The following is a 26,941-nucleotide window of genomic DNA, read 5'->3' as shown; positions in this document are numbered from 1 at the left end:
GGCTGGAGGGGCTGCCTGCGTCTTGGACACCTTGGGGATCCGATAAGCAGGGGCCGGGTGAGAGACAGCCTGAGCATATGACTGACGCGAAGTGCCGGGAGTAACAGGTGGAGCCCTCCTTGGCAGGCAAAGTTTCAGCGCCTCATCATCTCTCTTTTTCTCCTCACATCTCTTCTGCATGGAGGCAACAGCCGAGCCGAAGAGCCCCTGAGGGACGACCCGAGTGTCGAGAAGCTCCTCTTTCACCTTAGTCGTGAGGTTGGTGAGCCCCAGCCAGCGCGCTCTCTCTTGCAGCACCATAAGACCCATGGCTCTTCCCGTGGCTTGGATAGCCACCTTGTGGAGGCGAAGGACGTGGTCCGTAATGACTCAGATTTCTTCCCACAGGGAGTTATCTGGTTTAGCCGTCATGTCCTCCTCTAATTCCGCCTGGTAGGCCGTCAGGATAGAGGAGGCGTTGAGAGCTCTGGTCGACAGAGCCGCTGCCTTATAACACTTGTCAGTGAGGCTGGACTGAAAGCGATTTGTCTTGGAGGGAAAAGATGAAACCGAGGAGGACAGGGACGTCTTCGGGTGAAGGTGTGTCGCTACCAGCGGCTCAATGGGAGGTATTTGGCGGATGCCGTTAGCCTCCATCCCCTCGCAATCCAACAGGGAGCTCCCCGAGATGGGGTGTTTCTCGCTGTATGGTTTAGCTTTCCACGTAGCCGCTATCTCATCAAGCAGCTCTGGGAAAATTGGCAGCACTTGTTTCCCCGTCTTCTTTGCTTTGGGCAGCTTCTTGCCATCAAAGCGAGACCTGACTTCTTTGGCTTGAACCGTGGGCCACGGGATGTTGAGCCTTACAGCGGCACGTTTGCACATGTCCTGCATGTCGAGATCCAGGGGAGCGCCTCGTCTCGGGTCGACACGGGTGAGGCTCTCCCATCCCTCCTCTGACGGGAAACAGGAGTCTGCAGTCTGGGGAACTGCGTCTGCCCAACTCAGCCCGGGCGGCAGCGCTTCAGCCGCTCCCCCCGACATATCCACCCCGCCTTGCGGCGAGGCTGTCTCCGCCAGCAGTGGGTCCCCGCCGGACAAACTAGCCTGGCGAGCTAGCCGTCGGCGGAGCAACTTGCGTGGGAAAGCAGCGCAGTGGATACAATCGTCCGTGGAGGACACAGCCTCCTGCGCGTGAGGTAAGCCCAGACATGCTGCACACACGGGGTGAGTGTCCCAGCTAGACATTTTATTGCCACAGGGGCAAAGCTTTGGGCTTTTCCCGTCTTCAGCGGGGTTGTTAGCCGTGGCCATGACTAGCATAGGGTTCAAGGGCGCTAGCGTTAGCTTGTGCAGCTACTGGATGTGTTCAGGGAAATATGGCTATTTTCCTGGCTAGCGTGTGGTGAGGTATCGCTACCTGCTGTGGGTATTATTAGCGTGAGCTGTATAGTGGTATTGCTACCTACACGCAACCCGCTGTTAGCAGAAGTATCGCTACTTCGGCTGTGACAAGTATTGCTACTTGAGGGAAGAGTATTTCTACTTTCACCGATAGCGTGGAATAGTATTTCTACTATTCTTCAGCTGTGAAGCAACCGTGTCGTGTGGGACCAAGCGCCCGGTGACCGAGTTTTCGCTCGAATCAGTGCACAGTTCAGCTAGGCACCCAGTAACACAGTTGTCATCAGGCTTCTGTGAGAAGCGAGAAGAGGTGTTTGAATGGCGACTGAAGCTATGTCAGCCTATTATATAGGAGGAGGGCGGTCCCTCCTGACATAGACGTCACTGATACCAGCCCCAAGGGCTGGTGTAGTGTAATTAAAGCTTCTGTTGGGATCACGCAGGCGCGTTCTCCCATAGTGAGACATGAAACGAATGCTATGAAAGAGAACGTCAGTGTCATCCCACAAAGTCCAGCTCATGCTGAAGCCTTACTGCTTTGTCACATGGCCCCAGGTGATGTTAGGTTGATGTTAAATCAACAGAAAAGTTGGGAGGAAGCTGCTGTTTACTTCCAGTTACAGTAGATTAGACGGTACAGTAGACGGTATTATTTGTCTGATGACATGTTGTTGTCTTTTCTGCTGCCTCCCCACACACAATGGACATGAGGAGATTCCTAACAAAGACACGGAGAGTTAGAGTTTTCAGCATTAACCATTATATTGTAATAAGGCCAGGTTAGCCCCTGTTAGCCTGCTAGCTTCAGCCTCGCCTAGCCAGCGCACATAGCCGCCTGCTCCTATTCTTATCAGCAAGAATAAAATACATGTGATGGACCGTCAGGACACAGTGGAGCATTATATGAACAGGGAAACACGGATTCAGCATATAAGGCAGTGCATCATTATAAACACATCCACAAGGTTTGTTGTGAATTCAGCAGTTTTATAAGCAAATAAAAGTAAAGACATTTTTAGTGTTTCAGTATTATCTGCATTAAGCAGTTTGGTTCAGTTTTCTATGGGATTTACCAGTTTTTTGTCTTTGTAAATGAGAGAAGGCCTCAGATATGGAGGCTGTTAGTGTAGTAGCACCAGTATGTTTGACAAAACTGTTGTTTCACTTGGAATTAGTTTCTGTTTGTCACCGAGTTTTTGTTGAATCTGTCTCTGAAATAGTCATTAAGTGTTTACTTCTGTAGGTAAAATAGTTTAACAACCTGTTAAAATCCACAGGAAATCACAACTACTTCATATTATATTATATTTCATAATATACTGATGTACTTTTTTTCACCACCCACCCACAGAAGGTGTCCCCCCCACATTTTTAATGCTTCCTACGCCACTGGAGTTCACACAGGAAGATCCAAAGACAAAGTGAGCGAGACAATGAGCTCAACTGCAACATGAAAAAAACACCACATTTGGCCATTAGTTTATCCAGCAGATATGGCACACATGGCTACATTTATGCTAACCGAGCATAATGGATATACAACATTAAGTTATGTTTATGCTAATGGGACATATGATCATATTGCCGAATGTCATCTGATCTGATAGGGCTGGAAAAGTCTGTGCTGGGAGGCAGGTTGGGGTGGTGGGGGTACATGCAACGTGGCAGTCTTTTACTCAGTAGTCCAGGGGTTGCTCCCCATAACACTGACAGCTGTTTTGTTATCACTTGCTATTACGTTTAATTTTCATCCACAGTCAAGTTTTGTTTTTCACTCACAGCCATTAAAAACTACTGGTTAAGATTAGGCATTAAAAACAGGGTAAGGTGTTAGGTGAAGATCACCTTAAAACACACACATTTACAAGATAAACGGTTTGCTTCCACATTCACCATTATTCGTTGTACCTTGTACCTTGTACCTTGTAATATACAGAGTCCGTTCAGGCTGCGGTAGGACCACGTGTGCGCATGCGGTGTGCGTTTTTTTTTTTTTTTTGTCCCGTCTTGCTCGTTCTTTCGGGTTTTTTTTTGTTCAAAAAGCAGTTTATTCCTTTGTAGTCCTGTCGAAAATAAACTCTGGGCAAAGCTGTTGTAGTTCGACGGTTGTTTACATACGGCTTTTGTACCCGGACACTGTCCCCGTGAACCGGAAGTATCACGTCGCTAGCCAGATTCGCACCTCCGAGAGGTGATCGAGATCTCTCCGGAAACATCCGGATTCATGTTGTTCAGACTCAGAGAAAAACTATCCGGATATATCCAGATATGGCTCAAACCCTACTCTAGCCAGATTGATTTCCACAGTGTGAACGGGGTTGTAGAGATGTGCCCAGAGAAATACACACACATTTTGTTTTCAAGGAGTGATACATTAACCTCATGTTACCTTTTCATGCCAAGGAGGAGAAAAAAGGTTTATTTGTCCTTCCTCATTCTGCTCTGTTCTAAACATCTATCAGATAAATATTTCCCCTGAACATTATCAGAATTCTAATCTTACCTTTCCCTTTTTTGCCGCTTCAGATGCAAAGAGGAAGCGTATGAGACCCCTTCAGAAATAGGCTAAGTGGTACCAAATGTTTCTTGTCTTCCACTCTTTGTAACAATGGGTCAGTGTTGAGCTGAATCATTTGCAGCAGTGCAGCAGAGAGGCGGTTATTTCTAAAGCTGTGGTTAAAGCCAACAAATCTTTGAAAAAAAAGTAGCCTTTCCATCATCATTTAGTTTCTGTCAATGCACATAAGACAATTGAAAACATATGCCACAGATATAAAATACCGTGTCCATTATAATATATGATAGACTCCATTCCAAATCAATGAAAAGGCTGTTCCAGCCTGAGGGCTTGAGACAGCGACTGTTATTTCTTTACTTTTTAAGTAAATATCAATCATGGTTTTTTATTCTGTTACATGTTCAGTTGCCAGCACTTCTAACAGATTATACTTTGAAGTACTCTTTATTTCATCCGTATGTTCCACCCCCTCTCCTAAATAAATACAAGAGATGCACATTACAGCCCTGAGGGTGCGGAGGATGGCAGGACTACTAGTTTACGTAATCCCGCTGAGGCCTGCAGAGATCTACTTATTGCTGAAAGCAAATCTGTGGGCCTCCCTCGTAGTGGAGCAGCTCATGCTGAGAATGACTCAGAAGAGACTTGACACAGTTATGACCTTAGTGTCTGCTGAGTCAGCTTAATGCTACAGATGGAACACAGGGATCCAGGTTTTACCCTCGCCTGCTGTGAAAATGTTTTATTTTCCCCTCGCTGGACGTAAAATCAGTCAATTGCGTTAGACTTTCTGTTTGATGTAACCTGCGGTGGGGGTGCTGTTTCTTTAGATTTGTGTAATGGAGAAATAATTTCAAATCAGGGTGTCGCCGACATTGTGTCAAGCTGTTTTCCATTAAGTGTCAATGGAGAAAAATTACACTTTTTCCACACTAAACTCTTTACTTTACTTTACTTGTCTGAGTGATGGGATGATGGAAGACGGGAGTGACAAGGAACCAACAAGAACCACATTTTGCGGTATTTTACACAGTTTGGGGTTGGACATATTTAATTTAAATTAAGCTTTAGTGCACGCTGCAGGAAATTGCTGTTGATGCATAATAATTTTGTGCTTCCATTACTGTTTGTGACATGTTACGGCTGCTGCACTCAAAGTTCATACAGTTTAACATACGTCATGTTAAATTACCATTACATAATTCTGCCACTTGGAGGTGTTGAAATGCCTTGTTTAAAAAAAAAAAACAGTGCACTGTCCAAGCGCTGACATAAAAAATAAGCAAGGAGAAATAAAACATTCTATATAAATAAAGCCCAACAACAAGGCACAGCTTCACAGAGAGACTCAGAGCATGTTTTATTTGATACACTGAGATATTGATGGTTACCAAAGACACATTCAGTGTTTCCACATTGCGTCAGATGGCTCTGCCTCTGCGTAGATACAAAATCTCACTGACAGTTACTATAAACCAGACAGATGACAATACCAGGCTGTGATATTCTGATTTTTTTTCTTGTTTTTTCACCAATACAACATCATCAATAATGTATTTAACAGAGAGCCTGCACAGATTTTCCAGTTTTTGTCACATTATTGACTGCCGCTGGGAAAAGCAAAAGAGAAGGTTAGTGACTGCTTGATGTTCAGTAGCCAGCGATTGCACAGCAGGGAATAATGCGTGACGTGATTCAGTGCAGGAACAGTACTGTGTAAAGTGTAGACCCCCATAGAGTTCCACATTTGACTGACGTGAATGCAAATTTACTTTTCTTCGCCACTGAATGTGAGGTTTACCCCCTAATGAATTCCATAATGTAACTTAATCCTATGGCTGCCTCTGTTTGGCATGCCTGTTTGTCTTTACGACATAAGACAGACAAGGTTTTGTTAATATGAACTCTGTGACCATAAAATCGACCTTCAGCCATTTTTCCACACACAAATCATTATGGTCTTTACTTTGTTGAGTTTTTTTCCCCATGAAAAGTGTAGGTGAGGTTAAAGGTCTCTGCTGCACACAAACACACACACATGGGGGGATTCCTCTCCACAATACATACTTGCCAACACATATTAAAAGGCAACAATGGTGGTCCATTACATGCTTTAAAAGGAGACATTAAGTGATGATTCTTTCAAATAAACAATTATCACAGATGGGGTTTTGCTACAATTGCTTACATTTGCAGGATGCAGTCAACAGAAGCAGCTGACTCTCACAGCACATTTTGCCACATGTTAGAGACAGATATGGGTGGTCAGAACATACAGATGGACAGGGGGAAAAACACGGCTGGAGCAGATTAATGGAAGGCTTCAGTGTACGTCTAAATGCATTTTCTTTGCTGTGGAATCGTGTTACAATGGGAGACAACTGTAACATTTAGTCTGACTGCTGCTGCCTTCCAAGGGGTTTTCATTCTTTTATTTAGAAAGATTTAAGTCATAGAGATGAAAGGAAATCAGAGGAGGTAAAGATCCAACAACATCCAGACTAGATATGTAGACAGCAAACTTATGTTAACCCCATTGAACCCATGGTTAATCCATCCATCCATCCATCCATCCAGAACCAGAACCCACTTTGTCCTGCAGTGCAGGGTCACGGGGGGCTGGACCCTATCCCAGCTATACGGGTGAGAGGCAGGGTACACCTTGGACAGGTCCCCATTAGTTAATAATAGTAAAAATGAATTAAATTAATTAAAGTAATTAATTATCAATTATGGCAAAGATGTCTATAGGGTGTTATAGAGGCGAAGTTCATTTGTCTAAAACTGTTTGTGCATCTTACTAATTGTCAGCAAGCCAATGAATGAAAATGAATGAATGAATGAAAATGCGATGATGCTAAACAAGCCACAACTGCATAGCTCATCCAAAAGAGCATAGTGCAGGTTGGTTGGTGGATGATTTGTATCATGTAGCAGAGAAAGAACATAAACAATCACAGAAAGGTCCTGTAGATAAAGGAAAGAAAAAAGGGAATAAAAAAGCAGGATAGTTACCAAACAACAGAAACCCACTGCAGAAAACAGGTATGTTTTATTTTGCCTATGTTGGGCAGTAGTTCTAACATCACTGTATTTTGCATTTGTATTACCAATGTTGAGGCACCAAATGAAAATCTAGGCCATCTCTCTGTATCAAACTGTCTATTTTTGCCTCGTACTTCCGTCTTCATCCATCCATTGTTCTTATTTCTCTCTTGTGTAAAGGACATGTGGAAGCTATTCTCATGTTGCAGTGCAGACCCCAGTAGAGTGAAGCAGCTAGAGGCAGCTGCACATCATTGTTAAAATGGCAGCACAGTCAGCCAAGCTGATTTAGAACAGAGATACACAAGAAGAAGCTGTAAAATGGTTTCAAGGGCAGCACAGGAGCGAATGAAAAGACTGTTGTATTCAAGACCCTAGGAGGCACATAAGCCAATCCCATTTTTTTTGTACACATATATGTAAGTGAGTCCTGTGACTTACAGTTACTTTATCACTAAGATGACACTATTTTGTGTAGTAATAGTCAGGGCAAAGGAGGGGTAATAGTGTTAGGTAGAGTGTAGTGCTCGGTGGAGGAAAAAGAGGAGGTGTAAGGGGGCAAGGGTGGACGGGGAAACAGACTGTGAAGGAGAATGAAAGGGAACAGGCATGAATAGAGCATTACACAGTCCTGCAATAAAGCAGAGCTGTTACTGTGCCCAGAGCACACTAGCGTTGGACAACTATGGCTGAAATCTGAACTTTCTTGGATGTAATTGCGAAACAAACTCTGGATCAGAGTAGTGTGCTTAATTCATTTTGGGAAAATGTCCCTTTCTTGTCAGAAATAACATATCTCCAACTTTGCACAGAGGCAGCCATCTGTCAGCTTTAGGTTGGCAACAGATACTGTTAGGAATAAATCTCAGTCAAAGGATGTATTCATCATTTGTTGCATTTTATTACAAAAAAGGACATTATGCAATAAAACTGAACACAGAAGAGCAGATATAAATGCGACCTATTTTAGAGTCTCCATTAAAGCCACATGTTTTGTTTTTTTAGGGGGTTTCACAGGGGAAAACAGGAGCAGCTGGGCACTGTACTATAACACTATCCCTGAACCCTTTGGAGGTTTGCTGGTGGGGTGGCCTTCCTGTCTGTACTGCTGCTTTAGAAATGTAGGGTGGTCCTGAAGCCTTGACCCCCCAAACTCACCCCCAGTTCCCAGCGCTGGGACTGCTCAAATATACTTTGGGAAATGTTTACATTCTGCATGCAGGAAGGTTTAGACATAAACTCAAAACACTCAGGAGATTTATTGGTGGGTACCCACATAAAATTGTCATTCCCAAAACCTGTTTAATCATGTGTTTGTGTTTTAAGACACCCTAATAAAAGCTGAATAATTACTCCTTTATTAAACCATAATGTGTCAAAAGTGTTCATCAACACTTTTAAGTCTTTATCTCAGATTGTTTGTCGAATGATCGACCTTAAACCATCACGCTGAACCCAAAAGTGTGATCACAGGCACTACAAAACAGCAGGCCGTCAGCTTTCTAAGTATTGCCATAAAATCTTTAATGAAAGACAGTTAGCTTGAAGTAAAAGTTCAACATGGAACATTGTCTAGTTTTAGTCCTTTTGTTCTCAGCCCTTTGTTTTATTTTCCTCCTATTTTCCTCCTTTTATTGTACTGCATGTTTTTATGTTTAGTGATTCATCATTCTTTTTGCATTTTCTACGCTTCATGTTTTCTTTGACTTTGTTCCTGGAATGACAATGTTGGTGAGCACTTTAGAGTAAAACAGGCACACCATGTAAAAAGTGGGTCCCTTGCATGTGACATAAATCAACATGTGGCTTGGAGACAGACATGGGGTGATCACTGTTGCGGCAATGCCGAAGGATTAATAGGTTTTACAACCATCTCTCCATCCACAGATTATTTCCTGTCAAACAGGGGTCCTGTTCAGCAGGATTGAGAAGAGACGACGATGGAACAAATTCATTGCTTTCCCATTTCTTCTCTCTCTTCACACTGCTTCCCCTCAACACAAAGGATCCTCTGTGAGAAGAGATGGTGTGTGGCAGCGGGGGGGGAGGGGGGGGGGTTGGTGGGGTGGTGGGGTGATCCGGGAGATGGGAGGAACTGTGTTGTATCATTGCACTGTTGGCTAAAAGTTGTAATTTGTAGTATTCCACCCTAGCAGAATCATCATCCTACAAACAGATAGCTAATGGATACATAATCATATCATGCACACTGCATTTTTAACCACATATGTTGTTTTACAAATGACCAAGTAGTTGTTTTGGAGACTTTAAAAGGTTTTTAAAGGCGTAGCACCACCACCTGCTTTTGTGGGGCATTGATTTACAGCATCAAATGTTTAATCCCACCCACCTTGAGTTTATTTTATTTGATAAAATACAATTTATACAAGTTATACAAATATTTAGGGACAGACCTGACATGCCAGATGTACCGTCTGAATAATGAATATTGGATGCATGAACTCATTGTCACACCTAAAACACACCCGTAGCTGCAAGAAGTTCCTTTAAGAATGCTACGTGGTCTGAAAGTGAAGGCTTGGTCAGACACATAATTTAAAAATTGGCTAGATGTGTTGTCAAGTGAGATTATAATCTCAGAAATCTCATGAAACAATATCACCACTGCCATTTAAATAAAGATTTATACTACAAAACATGAAGTCAGAATAATTGGTTGTAAAGTTGTAAGTGTCAGGAGAGAAATAAAAACTTGTATCATTGATGCATCAGACTTGTGCAACTTTTTTTTTAGTTTCTTGATTCAATCTTTGCAAGCAATTGTTAGACTCCCGACTGACTTGTGTATTTTGTCATTTGTTTGGTTTGATAGAAACTTATTACATACAAGTGTTAATAAGTGAGAGAATTTCTCGAACATCTTGATCAGAGCGGTGGTGGCCTGTGCACATCAGTTTTTCCCTCGTGTTTGGCTCACTTAACGGGTTTTATGTCTAATCAATTATACATGCTCTGGTCTTTGTTAACTACAGGCCCAGAAACAAAGCACAAAGTTTATCCTGAAACTATTCTTCATGCTCTGTGTGATTATTACTTCAGTTTTTCATTGGGGGAATATCTTTGTGTAATGACATGTGATTCCCAGGGGTCCTCACCTTCCACTTCCAACAACATATGGTATCTATCACTGTACTACCGGCCTGGGAGAGATACATTATTTCACCTGAAGTCTTACTTGCCTGTCCAGCTTTACAATAAAGACACTTGTCTGAGGGCAAAGTTCTATCCTTTGACAGCTTTAGGTTCGTCATAAAGTGAGTCTTAGTCAGAGTTGTTACAATTTTTTTTACATTTTAGGCATTGTTTTTCTGACATTATTTAGGCTTATTGTATTTCATTCTGCACCATCTGTTTCCAATCTTCAAAGGGATGATGAAAGCCCCCCTTTTTACCCCAACTGAAAACAAATAGGTACTAGATTATTCGCTTTCACAAAGATGCATGATAATGCTGCAAATACATCCTAAACATCTTGACAAAGATATGATTGAAGTTGATTTCAGTCTTTTTATTCACAATGCCAGGTGGCTGAGTGACCCCGCCTATGTCCTTGGCTGGAGCTCCTGTTGGGACCCTGAAGTTTGTGTGGATTGTATGACTTTTTATGACTCCTTAAATCAATCACGAATAAAAAGCACATGTGGCTACAGAGCTGGCTTCTGGGTTATTCATTAAATTGCTAAGGGTGCAACAATTTGCCATGAATCCACCCAAAAATATTTCCCTGTACTCCAACTCTTAATATCTCAATTGTCATTTGATGCTGATATTTTCCTCTCAGTTAAAGCTGTTTTCAACCACATTCTGGCATCCTGTCTTCTTGTGGCTTAACAAGGAATTCCAAAATTCATAGCTGGTCTTTTTTTCAACTCCCTTTGTAAATCTGTTTAAATATAATAAGCTGAGTGATAATCGTAAAGGAAATTGAGTTAAGAGACTTTTAGGCAGTCTTTTTTACAGTAAGTAGTTGACTTTACACAACTACCAGACATTTCCACAGGTCTAACATGTAGTTCAAACGTGTACATACAGATGAGTAGATGACACAGCATGCACCACCCAGTAAAGAGAGCCAGTAATCATGGTGACACATCCAGTTTTTGGCAGTTTTACCAGAAAAAAACCTGAATGCAGATCATTTCCCAAAAATGACTTATACTGAAAGTACTAATTTCCCAGGACAGCTTTGAATTCTCTTACTGTGCCAGTGTGGTCTTTGAACGCATCCCAGAACACCTAAAAAGACAAATGTGTGGGCTTTGACTACATACAGTAATTACAGCTTGGTCTCCATGGCTCCCCATTTGTTTGTCTTTACTCAGCTCCATCAGTGTGGAATTTACAACTCTCCATTCAAAATATTTAAAGGGATGCTCCTTTATTATTTTAAAGGACCACAGTGGTGATTTTGCATCTTACAACCCATTTTATTACACATTACTGCTAACATTTTATTTAAAACGTTGGGACTTTCTGACCTTCCTGGTGCTCACTAAGTTAATTTGTTTGAGTGTGGAATCAAACAAATTTGGAAATTGGTCAAGGGAGCTGCGCCATCATAAAAACACACAATTCTTACAGTCATATAACCATACAAATCTGATAGCATCTTAGCTGTGATCCCACCCATCTGCTAAGCACACACAAAGCTTAATCAAATGTGAGACATGGTGTACAAACCATATACAACAAGTCATTTAATTTCTAAACAATTCCATAGTAACACAAAGATAGTGTGACAAAGACATAATTAGTGATTTGGAGCTATACTTACGTTAGTCCCTCTGGATCCAGGAGGACATAGGGTTTGACAACCTGCCATTCACCTGTGTTATGCTGTTAGTGTGTTTAAGTTTCACTTTCTGAAGTCTGTCGCATGTTTAAACCACAGAAGGTAGACTTTATTGTATGATGCTAAAACACACTGATGTGCACAAGCTACATGAATACTGCACAAAAAACTGCATATATGAAAAACATAATGTTAATTTCAGATAACTTATGTTTGCAGTATTGACCAATCTCTAAAAAACACAAGCAATGGTATCCAGCAGTACAGTAAAACTAATGTTCCTGCATTTCACAATGTTGGGCTGAGGGAAAATCTGCTGCATCTTCTTCCAATAACCAGCAAAACAGGATAATAAAAAAAAGCTGAAAATAGTGTGGTGCTGGAGATCAGTTGCAGCTGAATTTGATGGTAATGACATGTCTTTAGAACAGCCCAGGGCTAAACACCGATGGCTGACACAACATTTTTTTGTAGTTAATAAGATTTTTTTGTGCAAACACATGCTGACATACTCTTTCTCTCTAACAGTTTTTCATGCCTTACTCTGTCCCCGCACCTTGAAATGGTTCAAACCACATGCCTGCTGTTGAAACTTGTGACTGTACCCCCTTATTGTTACATAACTCAATCCTCTCACAAGTCCAGTTTTCTCAGATGAGTGCTGAGTCCTCAAAAATACAAATCTGACATTCAAAGTAGAACAGCACATTTATTTTGTTTATTTGTGCCTTCAGCATGTACATGGGCAATGAGTTAACATAATTTAAAAAGAAAGACAATGTAGCCAAAATGACAAAACTCATATTCCACATCACTCTTATCAAGATCTTTCAACAAAAACCAACCCAACCCTACATTGTTGACATTGTGAGCACTAAGGAAGGGTGGCGGCCTGAAACGTCAGAGCAGTGCATGAATAAACAATTTACATGTATAGTATTCCTGTGTTGCTCACTGCTATGACTACCCAGACTCTCATTAGCTCATTTCAAACACAGGTCAAATGATTCCAGTCACATCTTCCTGGTATTTCTCACTATTTAAACCATGGGCCATTTGTTTTACAGGCATGACTCACATATATAAAGTGTGCTGTTCTGAGTCATACATTGCTAATGTACTTTTTTAGTGTGTGCAGCCTTTACATCATGTGTGTACATTAGTGTCTTTCAGTGACTTGAGGAAGTAGTGACGTATTTGGAAGTTCATTATTTCCATGACAAGCCATCTGTATTTTCTAATCTAGCTGCAGGAAACATGGCTGTAAGAAATGTTAGACATGAAGCTTTCAGCCCAGTTATGTGGCTCATTAGAGATATAAACATCACTGGTCATACTGATGACAATCACCGCATGTGTTTTTTATAGAGGTCAACATCGATTGTCAAAAATCTCCATTGTTACTGCTGACAGTAAAAATCCAACTGCCAATGTCCAGCCACCCACCGGGCTTAACTACATAATTTAATATGGCTATCTGACATAAATGGTGTGATTGCTCAAGTTGCGTTGCTGTGGTGACTCTCCCACAGCTCTGTGCAGCTGTGGCTAACATGGAGCCATACACCCACGTGCCCCCCCCCCCCTTCCCCCCCAGTGAGAGTTTGGCGGCCAAGCACAAGAGCAAGGCCAACCATCAGATGGAGGTAGGAGAAAAAGGAAACAGGGAGTGAAGCTGAAACAAAGTGATGGTTGTGACAGAGTACACAAGTCAGAACATTTCCTTATGATGTAAAGTAATTCAAGGTGTGCTCTCCTGCGCACGTAACAGGGCTTTATGTAATATCTCAATGTGTCTGAAACTTGGAATAGACTAGCTCCTTTGAGAGTGTTACTATTTAGAATGGATGATGCTTAACAATTTAAGATGATGTAAACTGTGCAGGTTTTGGTGTAAGTACATCCAGTTCTGAATGATTATGCAGAAGTCAATAGCTTCTGTGGTGTTCAGCGGCCTTTGTGGAAACTTTTGCTACTACTGACTATCATCCAAAATGGTCCACAGAGACATGATTGCAACATTTGTGGGTGGGTGCTCCTACTGTCCTTCATACATGATGAAGAGATGGGATGCTGAATTCAAACATGGCAGAGGAAGCTAAAAGAGGTGACCGCTGTCCTTGAATGGCATTCATTATCTTTACCACACAGGATCTTAACAGATGAACACTTCTATACATTGAGACTGGGGATCTTCCAGGAATGTGGCTAAAGAATTATCCACAGCCAGCTCCAATCGACCAAGGTCACTGTTCCTGGAACTCTGATAGGTCTAATGAGATTAGTCAGAAGTGACTCCTGTTTTCTGAAGCAGTTCCAAAAGATTACTTCAACAACACGGATGAAACTCAGATCCACCACTTCAAAAACGGGGGGAACACCCAAAGTCTGTGGCTCCCAAGACATCAGTGAGGTGTGCAGGCAAGATGATGGCCTATATTTTACAAAGGGCGTACTGCTGGTGGACTACATGGAAAAAGTAAACCAAGACAATCTGGTGTGGGAACCGCACAAAAGGAATGTGGGTTTAAACTCATCCAACATCCATCCTCTTCACACCATCACAATACAACCTCATTGCTTACATCCTATTTTGACAGTGATGCTGTTGACCACTTTCTGGAGGTCCAGACACCATGTTGGTCAACAACAACAAAATGTGGATCTGTATGCTGCACAGCTGCTGGACTTTGTTTGTAGAAGAGAATTAATTAAAATAAAATAAAAAAACATACCAAACATATACAGTATTAATCTACAGAATGTACAGATCATGTACAGAGGTGGAACATCAATTTTTTACCTTTGTACAGAACTAAAAAACAAAAGAAAAGTAATTAAGAACATTACAGATAGCATAATGAGACAAGGTGACATTACAACAGAATATAGTGTCAAAGCATTTATTCATGCACCCATATCAAGCATCAATCATAACCCTGATTAAATAAATGTCAAACACATTTCAGGGGCCCCTGATCTACGCATCCTAACAGGGCTGTAAAGTATCATTTGAACCTTTTGGGCTTTTTAACTGCTCTGTTGTGGTTTGTGTGTTTCTGTGCCAAAATCAGCAAATGGATGACATGACACCCAGGTTCCTCTGCCACACCGGCTGTCCTTCAGTCACTGTACACAGATGGCCTGCAAAGCAGCCAGAAATGTCAACTCAGGGCCACACTGTGTGGAAATATCTCTAATCAGAATATGTTGACAGAGAACATCCATTACTAACCCAATATGAAATATGCTTCTTTTGTTCCTCCCTGTTCTGATATGAAGGGGATGAGGCTGTGACACACCAGCTGTGTGGCGTCAATGCTGCTCTGCTCACGTAAGTATCCATTCAGCACATTTGCTTTCTCATCCCACCCAAACTTTTTAAAGTCCCAGTCCCTCATTTCACTCTTTCTTTACCAGGAGCAAACGGCATATTATTTCCACGTCATCATCAGAAACGTTTCCAAGTTTAATCACATGTGGGACTGGTACAGATGATGAGGAACACATGTTTGGCGGTGGCCATGGTGTCTAACATGGGATAACCCATGCTTGTTCAGCTTTGACATTTTCCTGTCCAGCATGGACATGGGGAGGTTTATGTAAGAGGCTCCAGAGGCTCCTGACAGTCACTTATCGGATGCTACACACTGTCCTGCCCTTCAGTGCCTTCAGTGGCCAGGACCCAAAGAGTTCCTGTCCGTTAACAAGATCTCTACCACCTGGCCAAACGCTGGGAGCTCAGCCTGCAGAGGGCCAGCTGTGAATGTGCTCAAGGCTCTGAGACTTGGCTCTGACACAGCAGACCCACGTAGGAGTCTCTGGGCGGGACTCCAAATCCTGTCAGTACTCCCTAAAGCACACACATACAGATACATCTGTAATCGATAATCTTGTGCATCTGTAATCTGCTGAAATCTTTGTTACAGCCGTTCTTTACTAATATTCCACATGCTTGATAACATGTTCTGATGTATATGCTTTAACAGCTGTAACATGAAGGCATTTAAGCTGTTTTAGAGTTTCACAGTCAGAGTTTATCAGCCAGCACTCCTTGACAAGTCATCAAAAAAAAAAACATTCTCCAGCCAGACAACTGCCATTACACAACTCAAGAAGAACATGTCTTGGTTTAGGATCTTTTGCTTGCCTCCTGTGGATCACCAGTAGATTCAAATATACGTAAGCTGTAGTGGCTTAAAAAACATTTCAAAAAGTGATGAGTTAAAAAAGATAAAAATGAAACAGATGTGATATATGATCGACATGTTTGATGGCGGAGCTTTTAGATAGATTTCTAGTGTGTCTGTCTATGTGTGGTTTGTAATTACAGAAGATTATGTAACATTTCATCACTCATGTTTCATCAGAAGGAGCTAAAATCCCACAGTTGAGTGAAAACCTTACAGCTTCTCCTAAGCTGAAGCCAAAGTGTTCGTAGTTCTCACGTGAACTGCCAAGCTCTTTCAAATGCAATTACGTTGACTACCCAAACATTTACAGTTTGTGGTTTAGATATGATGATGGATCAGCAATCATGTTAAGCCAAGTAATGCTTTTGTGTTGATTGTACTGGTTTCTTTTACATCTTCATGCACACACCGCCAGCCCTGCTGCAACCTATTCTTTCTTTAATTCTTTTGTATAACAGAAACTGAATAGGAATATTGTGGCACAAACATCAGTTCTTTCAAACACATGTTTGCCAGACTATTGTGTTCTCACAAATGGCCTGTTGCTGGGAGGGAAGGAAGTGCTCACTTACAGAGCTATCTTGCCATCAACGGTTAAACTGCTGCAGACTGTGCTGGCTTTGATATCATTGGAGTGTCCCATGTGTGCTGCCTTAGTGAAATGGGTGGATCCAATTTAAGCTTGGATTTTACCAGGTTAATCTAGAGACCTGCCATGCACTCAGTGATTGACGGATAGGGCAGAGAAGAGAAAGAAAGAGGGACGGACAAAGAAAACACTTTTGGTTGTCCCAGCTGTTGAAAACTCCAGTGATGGAGTGGACCAAAGAAGCATCTGCTGCTATTTACGTCTTTCAGAGACAATCAGGACACCTCAGAAAACACTTACAAGAGACCACACAGGCCCTCACTGCTCATGGATGCTCGCAAATCTGTGTCCTATCTCCTCAGAGTTGCTCTGTCTCTGCTTTTACTACACAGGGAAATATGCTCAAACAATTTACTGTAACTGTGGGGAGGGTGGGGTATTAGCTGACTTGCCTTCTTTGTTACAGATGTCTGTAACAAAAAAGTAAACTCTGCAGTGAAGAGAGAGAGAAAGGAAAAAGAGGAGGATGTGATAAATAAAAGATGTAAGGCAGCTTCAGACAAAAACATGACCTGTAGGCAGACCTTCTCGCTGCACTGGTTTTATGAGGCTTTTACTTTAAATGGGCTTGTATCAAACAGATGTATAAGCAAAGAGGTCAGCAAGTGGACAAGGAGGTCAGACCTGTACAGAACATATAAAGCATATACATGTTAACCATAATTGAAGCCTAATTCATAATTCTTTCTTTTTTTAAGAATGATAAAATTGGATAATCACATTGAAGCCACAAATCATGGAGAATTTCAGTCTTTTAAGATTTTGTTGCATTCTTTGCTTCCAATATAGATAAATGCTTCTGATCCTTTAGAGTTGTAAGTAGTTACAGAAGAGTGAGGATAGTGGCAGTTCTATGTAGCTCTGGATAATCATCTGCAGGTTAATTGTCTGGAGTTGTGCCCTATCCCTCTTTCTCCTGGGGGAGAGGAGGGAGTTTTCAGAAATAAAGTGGCAAAGGGGAGCCGGTATAGAGCTATGCATGGTGATGGGCTGAGGGGAGGAGGAGTGGTCTCAACCATGCAAGTCTACAATAAAAGGCACTTGTCTGGACCACTGAGGAGCCCAAACTTTCCAGTAGCACCACAGACGGCTGCTGCACAGAGACAAACAGAAAGAGGGACAGCCAGGCGAATACAAATTTAAAGAGAAGAAAAATAGCTTGAGCTAACATTCAGCTTAGATAAGATTTTTTTATTGATACATTTTATATTTATATTTTTTTATTGAAAAGGGCCCTTTGTGTGAAAAAAACTAAACTGAGAGAAAATGATGAGTCTGCTGTGCATCACAATTATCTGCATGACCCTGGCTGGCAGTGCGTTCAGCTCTTCCTCACAACCAGGTAAGATTACTATTATGCAACAATACTTTGATATTTTAAAGTCTTAAGTGGATATGTACATGTGTGTTCCGGTGGATGGTGCATGGAGAGGAAGAGCAGGAGGATGAGCTGAGTAAAGTGGTACCACAGCATAGGCATTGTGTAACAATAGGGTCATTGTAGCAGTAGGTAATAGAGTCGTCTCTGGGGCAACACACACAGACACAGACACAGTGTGACTCACCATTGGCTCATTGACTTGCTGCATACAGACCACCACAGCATGGGCTAGCTGGTGAATAAATTACCCTGTCATTCATAGGGGCTTACTGGCTGCTCTATTGAATGATGACCACACTACTAATACAACAGCTTGTCCTTTTAAAATGGGTCATGGGAGCCTTTAGTGGATGAAACTGGGCTAGTAGGGCTTGGTTCTTTTTTAGGGGGGGATGTAAATTCTGATTACAAAGTGAACATAGATGGAAATTTCCCACTGCACAAAAATGTAACACATTTTACTCCTGTAACTTCAAACAGACAGAAAACAGAAAGACGTGTTATCAGAGAGCACCTGTGCTCCATCACAAGGTTGTTATCATTTTAAATGCACACCTGCCTGCTGGGTGACAATGTGACATGGTTGCTGCAGCTGAAAGCTATGAAATACTAGAACAGATTTGCTGCTACTGCTTCGTTGAAAGAAAAACAAGAGCAAGATAGAAGCCCTCATGTTATATGGATTGAATGATATTAATGTGCTTTCAGCAGCCCTGCAAGCTGACTCAGTAGATGTAAAATTACAGATGTCTCAGCTCTCTTATTCTCTTCCAAGAGCAGAGGAAATGTGAGGAGAAGAGTTTCACTTTGGAAGGAGATAATGCTTTTTTTTAATCCAAACATTGAGATTTCTCTCACAGGCCAGTGTGGGAGGAATCTGTGTCTATACACTACTTGAATGTTTATGAATGACCTCACTGTCTGCATTACGTAGAAGCATTTACTCAGCTCAGGCCAGCTGTCTTTGTTCCATACAGTGTGTTTTATTCGCCATGTGAGCAGAGTATTCTCTGCCTGTTCACGGGGCGTTGCCTGTCCTTATACCTACTGACTCACTCTGGCACAGGGAGCTTTTGGAAATCGGCCATGGTAACAGGCAGCCTGACAAGAACGAAGTTAAGATTAATGACCCAGAGCCAAATGTATAGAGCCCCATGCTGAACAGCAGCCAAATGACTCTGTCTTTCCCTGTGAGGTAATAGTCTGTTAACTCTAATGCTTACTGTGGTTGTTGGTTACTGAGGCTTGGCTTTGTTGCTAGGGCTGGGTGGGAAAAGGGGTTTGGCTTGAGATGGGCTGAGGCTGGGGGCTGGAGTTGAAAATGTGTTTAGACAAGGAGATGAGATGTTGATGGAGCCATGTTTAATGCCAATGCATTTGTATTCCTCCAGCCTCACCGATGACAGCAGCATACTGTACATATGTGCTAATGATTGCATATGTGTGCTGATGTGATTGTGCACAAACACACTTGTCCGTGCTCGTTCTGCATGGCAGAACAGAGTTTATTAGAATGAATGTGTGTGAGAGCCTGTTGTGTTTGTCCCAGCTGTGCTGGTTAATTCTTTCTCCACATTGACAGAAGCAGGACAGCAAAGCTGAGGGATGTTGTAAAGCATTTCATGCTGTGCTGCTCTGTCTGAGGGTGTGGCACTCTGCAGATTTCCATGCTTAGGAGACGGATTTGAACCTATTCAGTAACTTAAGGCGCAGATTAAGCTGAGAGAGCTCAACGGCATATTAGACTGCTGTAGTTTGAGAATATATAGCACAATGAGTAGACTAGACACTAGAAAGAGATTCCTGTGATCTTGTTCATGTACAGTTTGGTGCTGCAAAGAAGCAGATGGTTCCAATCATTTGCTAATACAACCTTTTTACAGAGTGAGAGAGGATTGTGCTTGGTAATAAAATGGCAGTAGGTCTTGGCTGCAGCTGCTGGGCTTTTTTTTATTGTCATACACATGTGTTCATTTAGTTCTTTGTTAAGTTTTTTATACCAGGCTTCACAAAGAATGTTCAAATAGAAAGTGCTCTGTATTATCTGCTCACCCTTTCTTATGTTAAACGTGTCAGACTGGCACCACCTTTGACCTAAGCGGGTCGCGTGTTGGTTTGAGGTGCGTCAAAGGAAAGAAAGCCTTCCTTCTCTTCCTGAGAGGCTAAGTACACACAACAGGCTGCTGCTTTATGAGTGCACTGTGCCCCAAATGGTTGGGGCCACATTCTCCCATGGGATTTGTGTCTGCCTGTAACTGCAGGAGCAGGAAAGAGTATGGAATAGCTTTCAACTTGTTCGTCTCTCTGCCTGCTTCTGCTGTCTCTCAGGCATTGTTACCTTCAAAGCTGCTCCAGGATATATACGCCTCACAAGACACAGTGCTTTATGATGCCAGTATATATACTATAATTTGTTCCAAGCTCTTGCTCGCTTGTCTCAGAAATACATTGACAGTGTTTGATTTAATCAATCCCCCTCCTTCCATCTCACATTTCAGGATTACAAACCACAACCATTGGCTGTCTTTCATCTTTGGGCAGAACAAAGTTTCCATAAGACAGTACAATGAGCCTCTTTATTCTATCCACTCTTAATTTCCTAAGTAAGATTTAGAAAATTGGAAATTTTTAGGCAGAGATGTTGGATAGCATCTGGTGTGTTGGTGTTGACGTCACCATTGCTCTCACCTTTGCCAGGGCTTTTGATGAGCAGCTTAGTCATTATGGATCACTCAGGTTTCAATCACACTTCATGCAACTGCTACCCATGCAGAGAATTTATGAGGCATGGAGAAGCCGTGAGTCATTCCTCACTGACAGAACTGCAAAAAAATGAATCTTGTCCAGACTGCTTTTGCAACTGCGCTGCTTTCAAAGACATTAGTAATTAACAGCAGCAGAAGGGGGTTTCCTTGCTCGTACAACATCTGGAAGCTTGCTGACCACTTAAGACATGATTGAGGCTACTGGGTGTAGTGACCAGTAGTAGAAGCAGTCACAGGCATGTGCAGGTTTATGAAATAAATGTGAAACCGAGCATAAAGGGGATTAAGGTGAGACTGAAGGGTAGATTAGGTCTGTCGACAGTGCCTCTGCTAATTGCTTTCCTGTGCTGGAGTGCTCAATACTAATAGTCCGAGTACCTCTGAAAGAAGTCCAGACACGCGTCCACTGTGTGGTTAGGTCGGAGGATTGGGGCAGTTTAGGCATGGGTTTGATTAGAAGTCGATACATTGTCACTGCTCTGCGAACGTGTGTGTAGAGAGCAGGAACGTTATGGGTTGGTCAGAGCTGGAGGCAGAGAGCCAGTAGCTCCCTTTATTTCCCGTATTATCCATGTGGGAAACATTTCCTCCTGCTGATGAGCCAGTGACACAGTATCCCAGGCATGGCTGTGGTGTGGCTGCTCAAAATGAGGCGCCTGAACATAAACGCTGGCAGAAATCTGAGACAAACTGGTTTAGGCATAGATTATCCATACTGAGTGGGAAGAAAAAAAAATAAATCAGACACAGAGCAGCTCAACTTCTTTACTCAACACCAGACACCCAAGGGACAATGTCTAAGCAGCTAAAAACTTCCATTTTGCATATATTTTGATCCCTTAAAGCAAAACAGTAGATTTAGTCATTTATGTAAAGGGTCTTGTCATATGATTAATGCTGTGCTATCGCCCCATCTTGTTTCCATTCACGAAGTATGTCTTAAACGTTGACCTGTCAACTGTTTACATGGGGGGGGGGGGGGCAGCTGAGGTCAGAGGTCCTGTACATCCATTTATCTGCTGATTATTATTGCCTAAAAAAGGCCACCCCTTGCTGGTCTGGGTCTACTTAAGTAAGCAACTCTTGTAAGGTCTGATCATGGAGGTCAGGAAGATGATAAGAACCCATACTGGGATGCCAATGACCCACATCTTTAAACTGAAGGGTGGTGCACTTAGTCAGAGAGGATAAGAGGATAGAAGGAGAGCACAAAGCGGAGAGAAAGCTACATCCTGTATTTTAACTATATCATCTGCTCACTTTAATACAAATCAGATGGAGCAGAGGAAAGATGAGGACTTTGTTTTGAGGGTCAGTGCTGAGGAAGTGCCAGGACTGATATAAGCAGGAAGGAGACTGCAGACAACAACTAGTTTCGGGGACTGAGGACTGGCTAGTGCATAATATTAAACCAAATATAGGCTGCCTCCAGATTCTTTGATGGGTTTGTAATAGAGAATGTTCTTCAATGTGAAGGAACTGTATCATAAACCCAATCACATTGTAAGGTTATGTCATCTTCTCTTCTGTTTTAGTCAAGGTTTTTGCTGAGCTTGGTGGCAATGTCACCCTGCCCTGCAGGCTCATGTCTACAGACGACCTGCCCTTTGGCAGGGTTGGTATCCGAGCCAAATGGACCAAGGTGGCAGAGCACAAATCTCTGAATGAGGATGTCCTGCTTTCAATGGGATTCCACAAGAGGACCTATGGAAGCTTCGAGGACCGTGTCTTTTTGAAGGAGAAGGACAGTGAAGATGCCTCTCTAGTAATTACTGAAGTGTCCATGGGTGACATGGGGAAATATCGATGTGAGATCATCAATGGGGTGGAGGAAACTGAACAAGAGGTCATTTTAGAAGTGCAAGGTGGCCTCATTGATGGTAAGTTCTGTTTTATTTTTTATCTTTACACTGCTGTGAGGCTTTTCGTGTACAATAAGTCTTCATTATTTCATAATTTCAAGCTGTATACAGTATGTCATTTTTGTGTTAAAAAGACAGTCAGAGATCATCCATTTTCTTCAGCAATTTTGTTGTTTCTATTTACTGAAAACACCCACATTTCCTTTTTTGTGGCAAAAAAAGAAAACAAAAGAGACAGCTTGTGCCTCTTTATCCAAACCAATGTGATGATTCAGCCATGATTACATTTGAAAACTGTTCAACATCTGTAAACAAAACCATATTTCCTGTTGTTTCAGCATCTGACTTACATCTGATTTTATAATCACTACGCTGTCTCCTTTTGAAACGGCGCACATAAAGATGCTTTCTATGTAGGCAAGGTTATTTTAATGTTCAAATATATGTATCCTGAAGTCTTGCATGAGGCTGCTGTACTTCAAAAAAAATATATATATAATTTTCTAATCAGCCCTGCATAACAATGATCCCTCCACTCTACCTGATGTTTAGAAGAATGATTATACATTATCAATGCTGAGTCCTTCAAGATTGCAATAGAGGAACAGAGAGAACCAGAAACAACATACACATGAGCTGAGATATTTATGAGATCCTTCAAAGATTCCTTCAAGTCTTTTAGCCATGCACTCTGCCTTATTGTGCCTTTGCATTCATCTAGACTGGGTATCTTCTTTTCCCACTAGCTAAAATGACATGTTATCACAACAATTTCATCTCTTATGCCTCATGCAGGTGTCGTATTCCCATACTCTCCCAACATTGGCCGCTACAGAATGAACTTCCGTGACGCTGCGCAGGCCTGTTCGAACCAGAATGCTGTCATTGCTACCTTTGACCAGCTTGTTGAGGCCTGGAGGAGTGGCCTGGACTGGTGCAATGCTGGCTGGCTGAGTGATGGCACAGTCCAGTACCCTATCACCAAACCCAGAGCGCCCTGTGGTGGCACCAACAACGGGCCTGGTCTCAGAACATACGGACGCCAAAACAAACAAAGCCGCTTTGACGTGTTCTGCTATGCTTCTGCACTCCAGGGTGAGTTTTTAAGTCATTATTGCCATTACTCTTGTAGTGGAGAAAGTCCTTCCATCTAACAGTTTTTCTTTTGCTGTCAGGACGTTTCTATTGGCTGGTTCAGCCCGACAGGCTGACCTTTGACGAGGCTGTAAATGCATGTGCAGATGATGGTGCCGAGATCGCCAAGGTGGGACACATGTACTCTGCCTGGAAGCTTGAGGGCTATGATCGCTGTGACGCCGGCTGGCTGGCTGATGGAAGTGTTCGCTACCCCATCTCCAGACCCCGCAAGAACTGCAGTCCCACAGAATCTGCAGTGCGCTTTGTTGGATTCCCTGACAAAACCCAAAAGTCTTATGGTGTCTACTGCTTCAAGCCTGAGCAGTGAGGGGGGAGTAGGTTGGGTTAGGGAAGCCATAACCACCAAAGAGCAGCAACAACCACAAGTAAAATCAACAATGAAGTAGATAAGCTTTGGATCTTAACTAGCATGAACACAATACCTTTCTGAAGCTGTGATAACCCTAAAACAAATACTGTACATCTTACACCCATATGCAATGAATGACAAAATGTTTTGTAGCCATTAAGTTTTGTTTTTCCTCTAGCTGTGTGTTCTTTGACTTTCCAGAATGTTGGGTAAAGGGCAACAGTGTTTAAGTGCAACTGGTGTGACAGAGACAGGAACTTAATGGTTAACATCATCTAAGTTTGGTTTGTCTTCCTCTGAATGATTAGAAGTGCGACGTTCAAGTCTTGGAGCAGATATGCTCATGTGCAGAAGATGTGTGCTGCTTTCAAATTTCTCTAGAACTAAACAATGTGATATTTTATTTCACATCAATGACAGACTGGATTGATTAGCTACAGACTCATGAACACAACTTGGCTACAGAAACATGTTATACTGCAGTAAGTAATCCATCTGTAAAGAGTCCATGCTCTTTTATTTAACCTCTTAAACTGCAGAACATCTTCAAAGTGGAGGAGCTGTATTTGAAGTAACAGCCAAGTACATGAATGTAAATGTCTTGATCTGTGAACTTTTCTGCATTGAAACTATGATTAGATCAATTCCCAACAACAATCTGAAACACATTTTACTATCGTAACATTATACGGTGTGTTGTTTGTTCTAACACAATGTTTTTTATTGTTCTTTTAACTGATGGTTTAATGACACACTTGTTTTTTATGAAATGTAGTTTAGATATCTTAATACTGCCTCATACAAAAAGGAGCAGCCTCCTTTGTTTTTTGTCTAACACAAGCAATTCCCCATAGATAGAAAACGAATCTAATATTTCGGTAGTTACAGGACTGCTATCAAATGTTTGGGAATCCCCTCTGACTGGTCGGACAGTTTCACATTTCTCTGCTCACGAGTGAGAAATTTCCACTGACAGTCCAATAATCACTACTAAACAGATTCATTAGAGTGGATCTGAGTTTCCTGTGGATCACCAGTGAACATGTTTAAATGTGCCGCAACCAGTAGAAAGCAAAATTAATAAGTATTAATAGAAAATAATTTACTACATTATTTCTTGGTACTTCCTCTAACCTTGGTCGCTCACATAATGGTACTTACTGCAGATTACGTGTGGTAATATGGTGATGCATTGTTTATAAAAAGAAACATTTGAATCAAAATGTCTGTCAAAGTTGTGCATTTGTACACACTTGCGCATGAAAAAAAAAGATGAAGGTATTTTTGTATCTTACCGCCATGTACCTTTTTTCAACAAAGCAGTTTGAAATAAAAATCCAACTTAAATCAGTTCTTTCTTCCCACTGTTTTTTCTATTGGAACAAGAGGTATTACAAGGAGACATGGAAGTTTAAGCAGAGATTTAAACAGCATTGTTTAAGCTGCCAAATCAGGGGCCATGCATCTGGCATAAACCCATGTCACTGAGAGAGGACTTAAGATCTCCTCTCATTTATTTATTCTTTGCCATTTTTATATTCTGTGCCAGGCTGCCAGCCCACCACTTAGTTACACAAAGGGAACAGTACCACAGTCTGTAAGAAGCTTGTGGGAATCCCTGGGAATGGGGTCAGGTTTAGGTAGTTACAGCTGGGAAATGCCAGACAAATGTAAATGTGTGTAATAGTGAGAAGTCCTTTGTGAAAGAAAAAAACTTTTTCTTCTGTGGACACTCCAGCTGAAAGAGACAGAAGAAAAGTTTGAGATTTGTGCAGAAAGTTTCACACAGGACATATAAATATGTCAACTTGCAATGGTTGTAATCAGTGCATAAAATATTATTATTAAAGCACACGTGGTGTAAAGAAGACTAATACTTTTTACTCATAGAAATGATGTAGTTTTAACTTAAATTATGTGTGAATGATAGACACTTTGCTTTGTATAACACCAAGACTGGGGGTGTCTGTCAAGCCCAAGATGTCAGGGAGACATGGGTGCATTTCCTTTCCAAAATAAACCTTGAAAGCCTGTTTAATCCCAGTGAGACCCAGACTGAGAGGTCTAGTGTTTTTCCACTGATCCGCCATGACACATCTGCATTTCATGAGGCAACATTGCAGGTTTTACTCTTGCTAGAGCATTTAGGAGCAGCCTCTAATCACAAGTCAAGTCTTCTCTAATGACAGAGTGGGCAGTCACTGTGAAAACCACACCAACCTTAACTTACACAAAGATTACATCGACCAGCTTCAAGCCATTACCCAGGTAACAGTGTGTTTTTGCTAGTAGGCAGTGTCAATATGAACTACAAGTGATGGCTGCATAAGGAGGCACTCTGGGAATAGTCCTGAAGGGTAAGCTTCTGTTTTTACACCATGGGAATTAATCTGCTCTCTTCATGCAGTACCATGTCGACATAAGAAGTGTTTGACATTCAGGAAGAGCACCTTCATGCTATTGACTGTAGTGTGGTAATGCAGGGCCACAGATTTGCAGCATCAGCCATTTCAGCATGTGTCACTTCTCCCTAATCCAGTTCCTACTCCACGTTTGCTACAACACACACACACACACACACACTGCTACTTCGTACCTTCCTTCAAGCTTTGAATGTACCGCCCATGTACCAAAAGCATTTTGGTGCATGTCTAATAGGTTTGTTACAAGTGTTTGATGTACATGCAAGACACTGCAATACTTTGAAAATACGACATTGGTATGAGTGCAACACATGAAGTTTAAATTTTTCATAGTTTACATAAATTGTGTGGGTGCTGTGCAGCACACAAAATCTCAGGCTTATGGTTTAGTCTGACAGCACC

The 26,941-nt window shown here is 42.0% G+C and overlaps 1 protein-coding gene across 1 annotated transcript; it reads left to right on the top strand.

The window, feature by feature from the left end:
• Positions 1 to 17,867: 17,867 nt before the first annotated feature.
• Positions 17,868 to 25,466, top strand: LOC114441954 (hyaluronan and proteoglycan link protein 1-like). The gene is made up of 4 exons (XM_028415155.1): positions 17,868 to 17,943; positions 22,283 to 22,627; positions 23,405 to 23,704; positions 23,785 to 25,466. The coding sequence occupies exons 1-4, from the start codon at positions 17,868 to 17,870 to the stop codon at positions 24,072 to 24,074; spliced, it is 1,011 nt and encodes a 336-aa protein (XP_028270956.1). The 3' UTR covers positions 24,075 to 25,466.
• The last annotated feature ends 1,475 nt before the right edge of the window (positions 25,467 to 26,941 follow it).

This window comes from Parambassis ranga, chromosome 9, assembly GCF_900634625.1.
Source record: "Parambassis ranga chromosome 9, fParRan2.1, whole genome shotgun sequence".
Classification (NCBI taxonomy): Eukaryota; Metazoa; Chordata; class Actinopteri; family Ambassidae; genus Parambassis; species Parambassis ranga.
The sequence above is the reverse complement of the archived record's forward strand: the minus strand, read 5'-3'. Positions and strand labels throughout refer to the sequence as shown.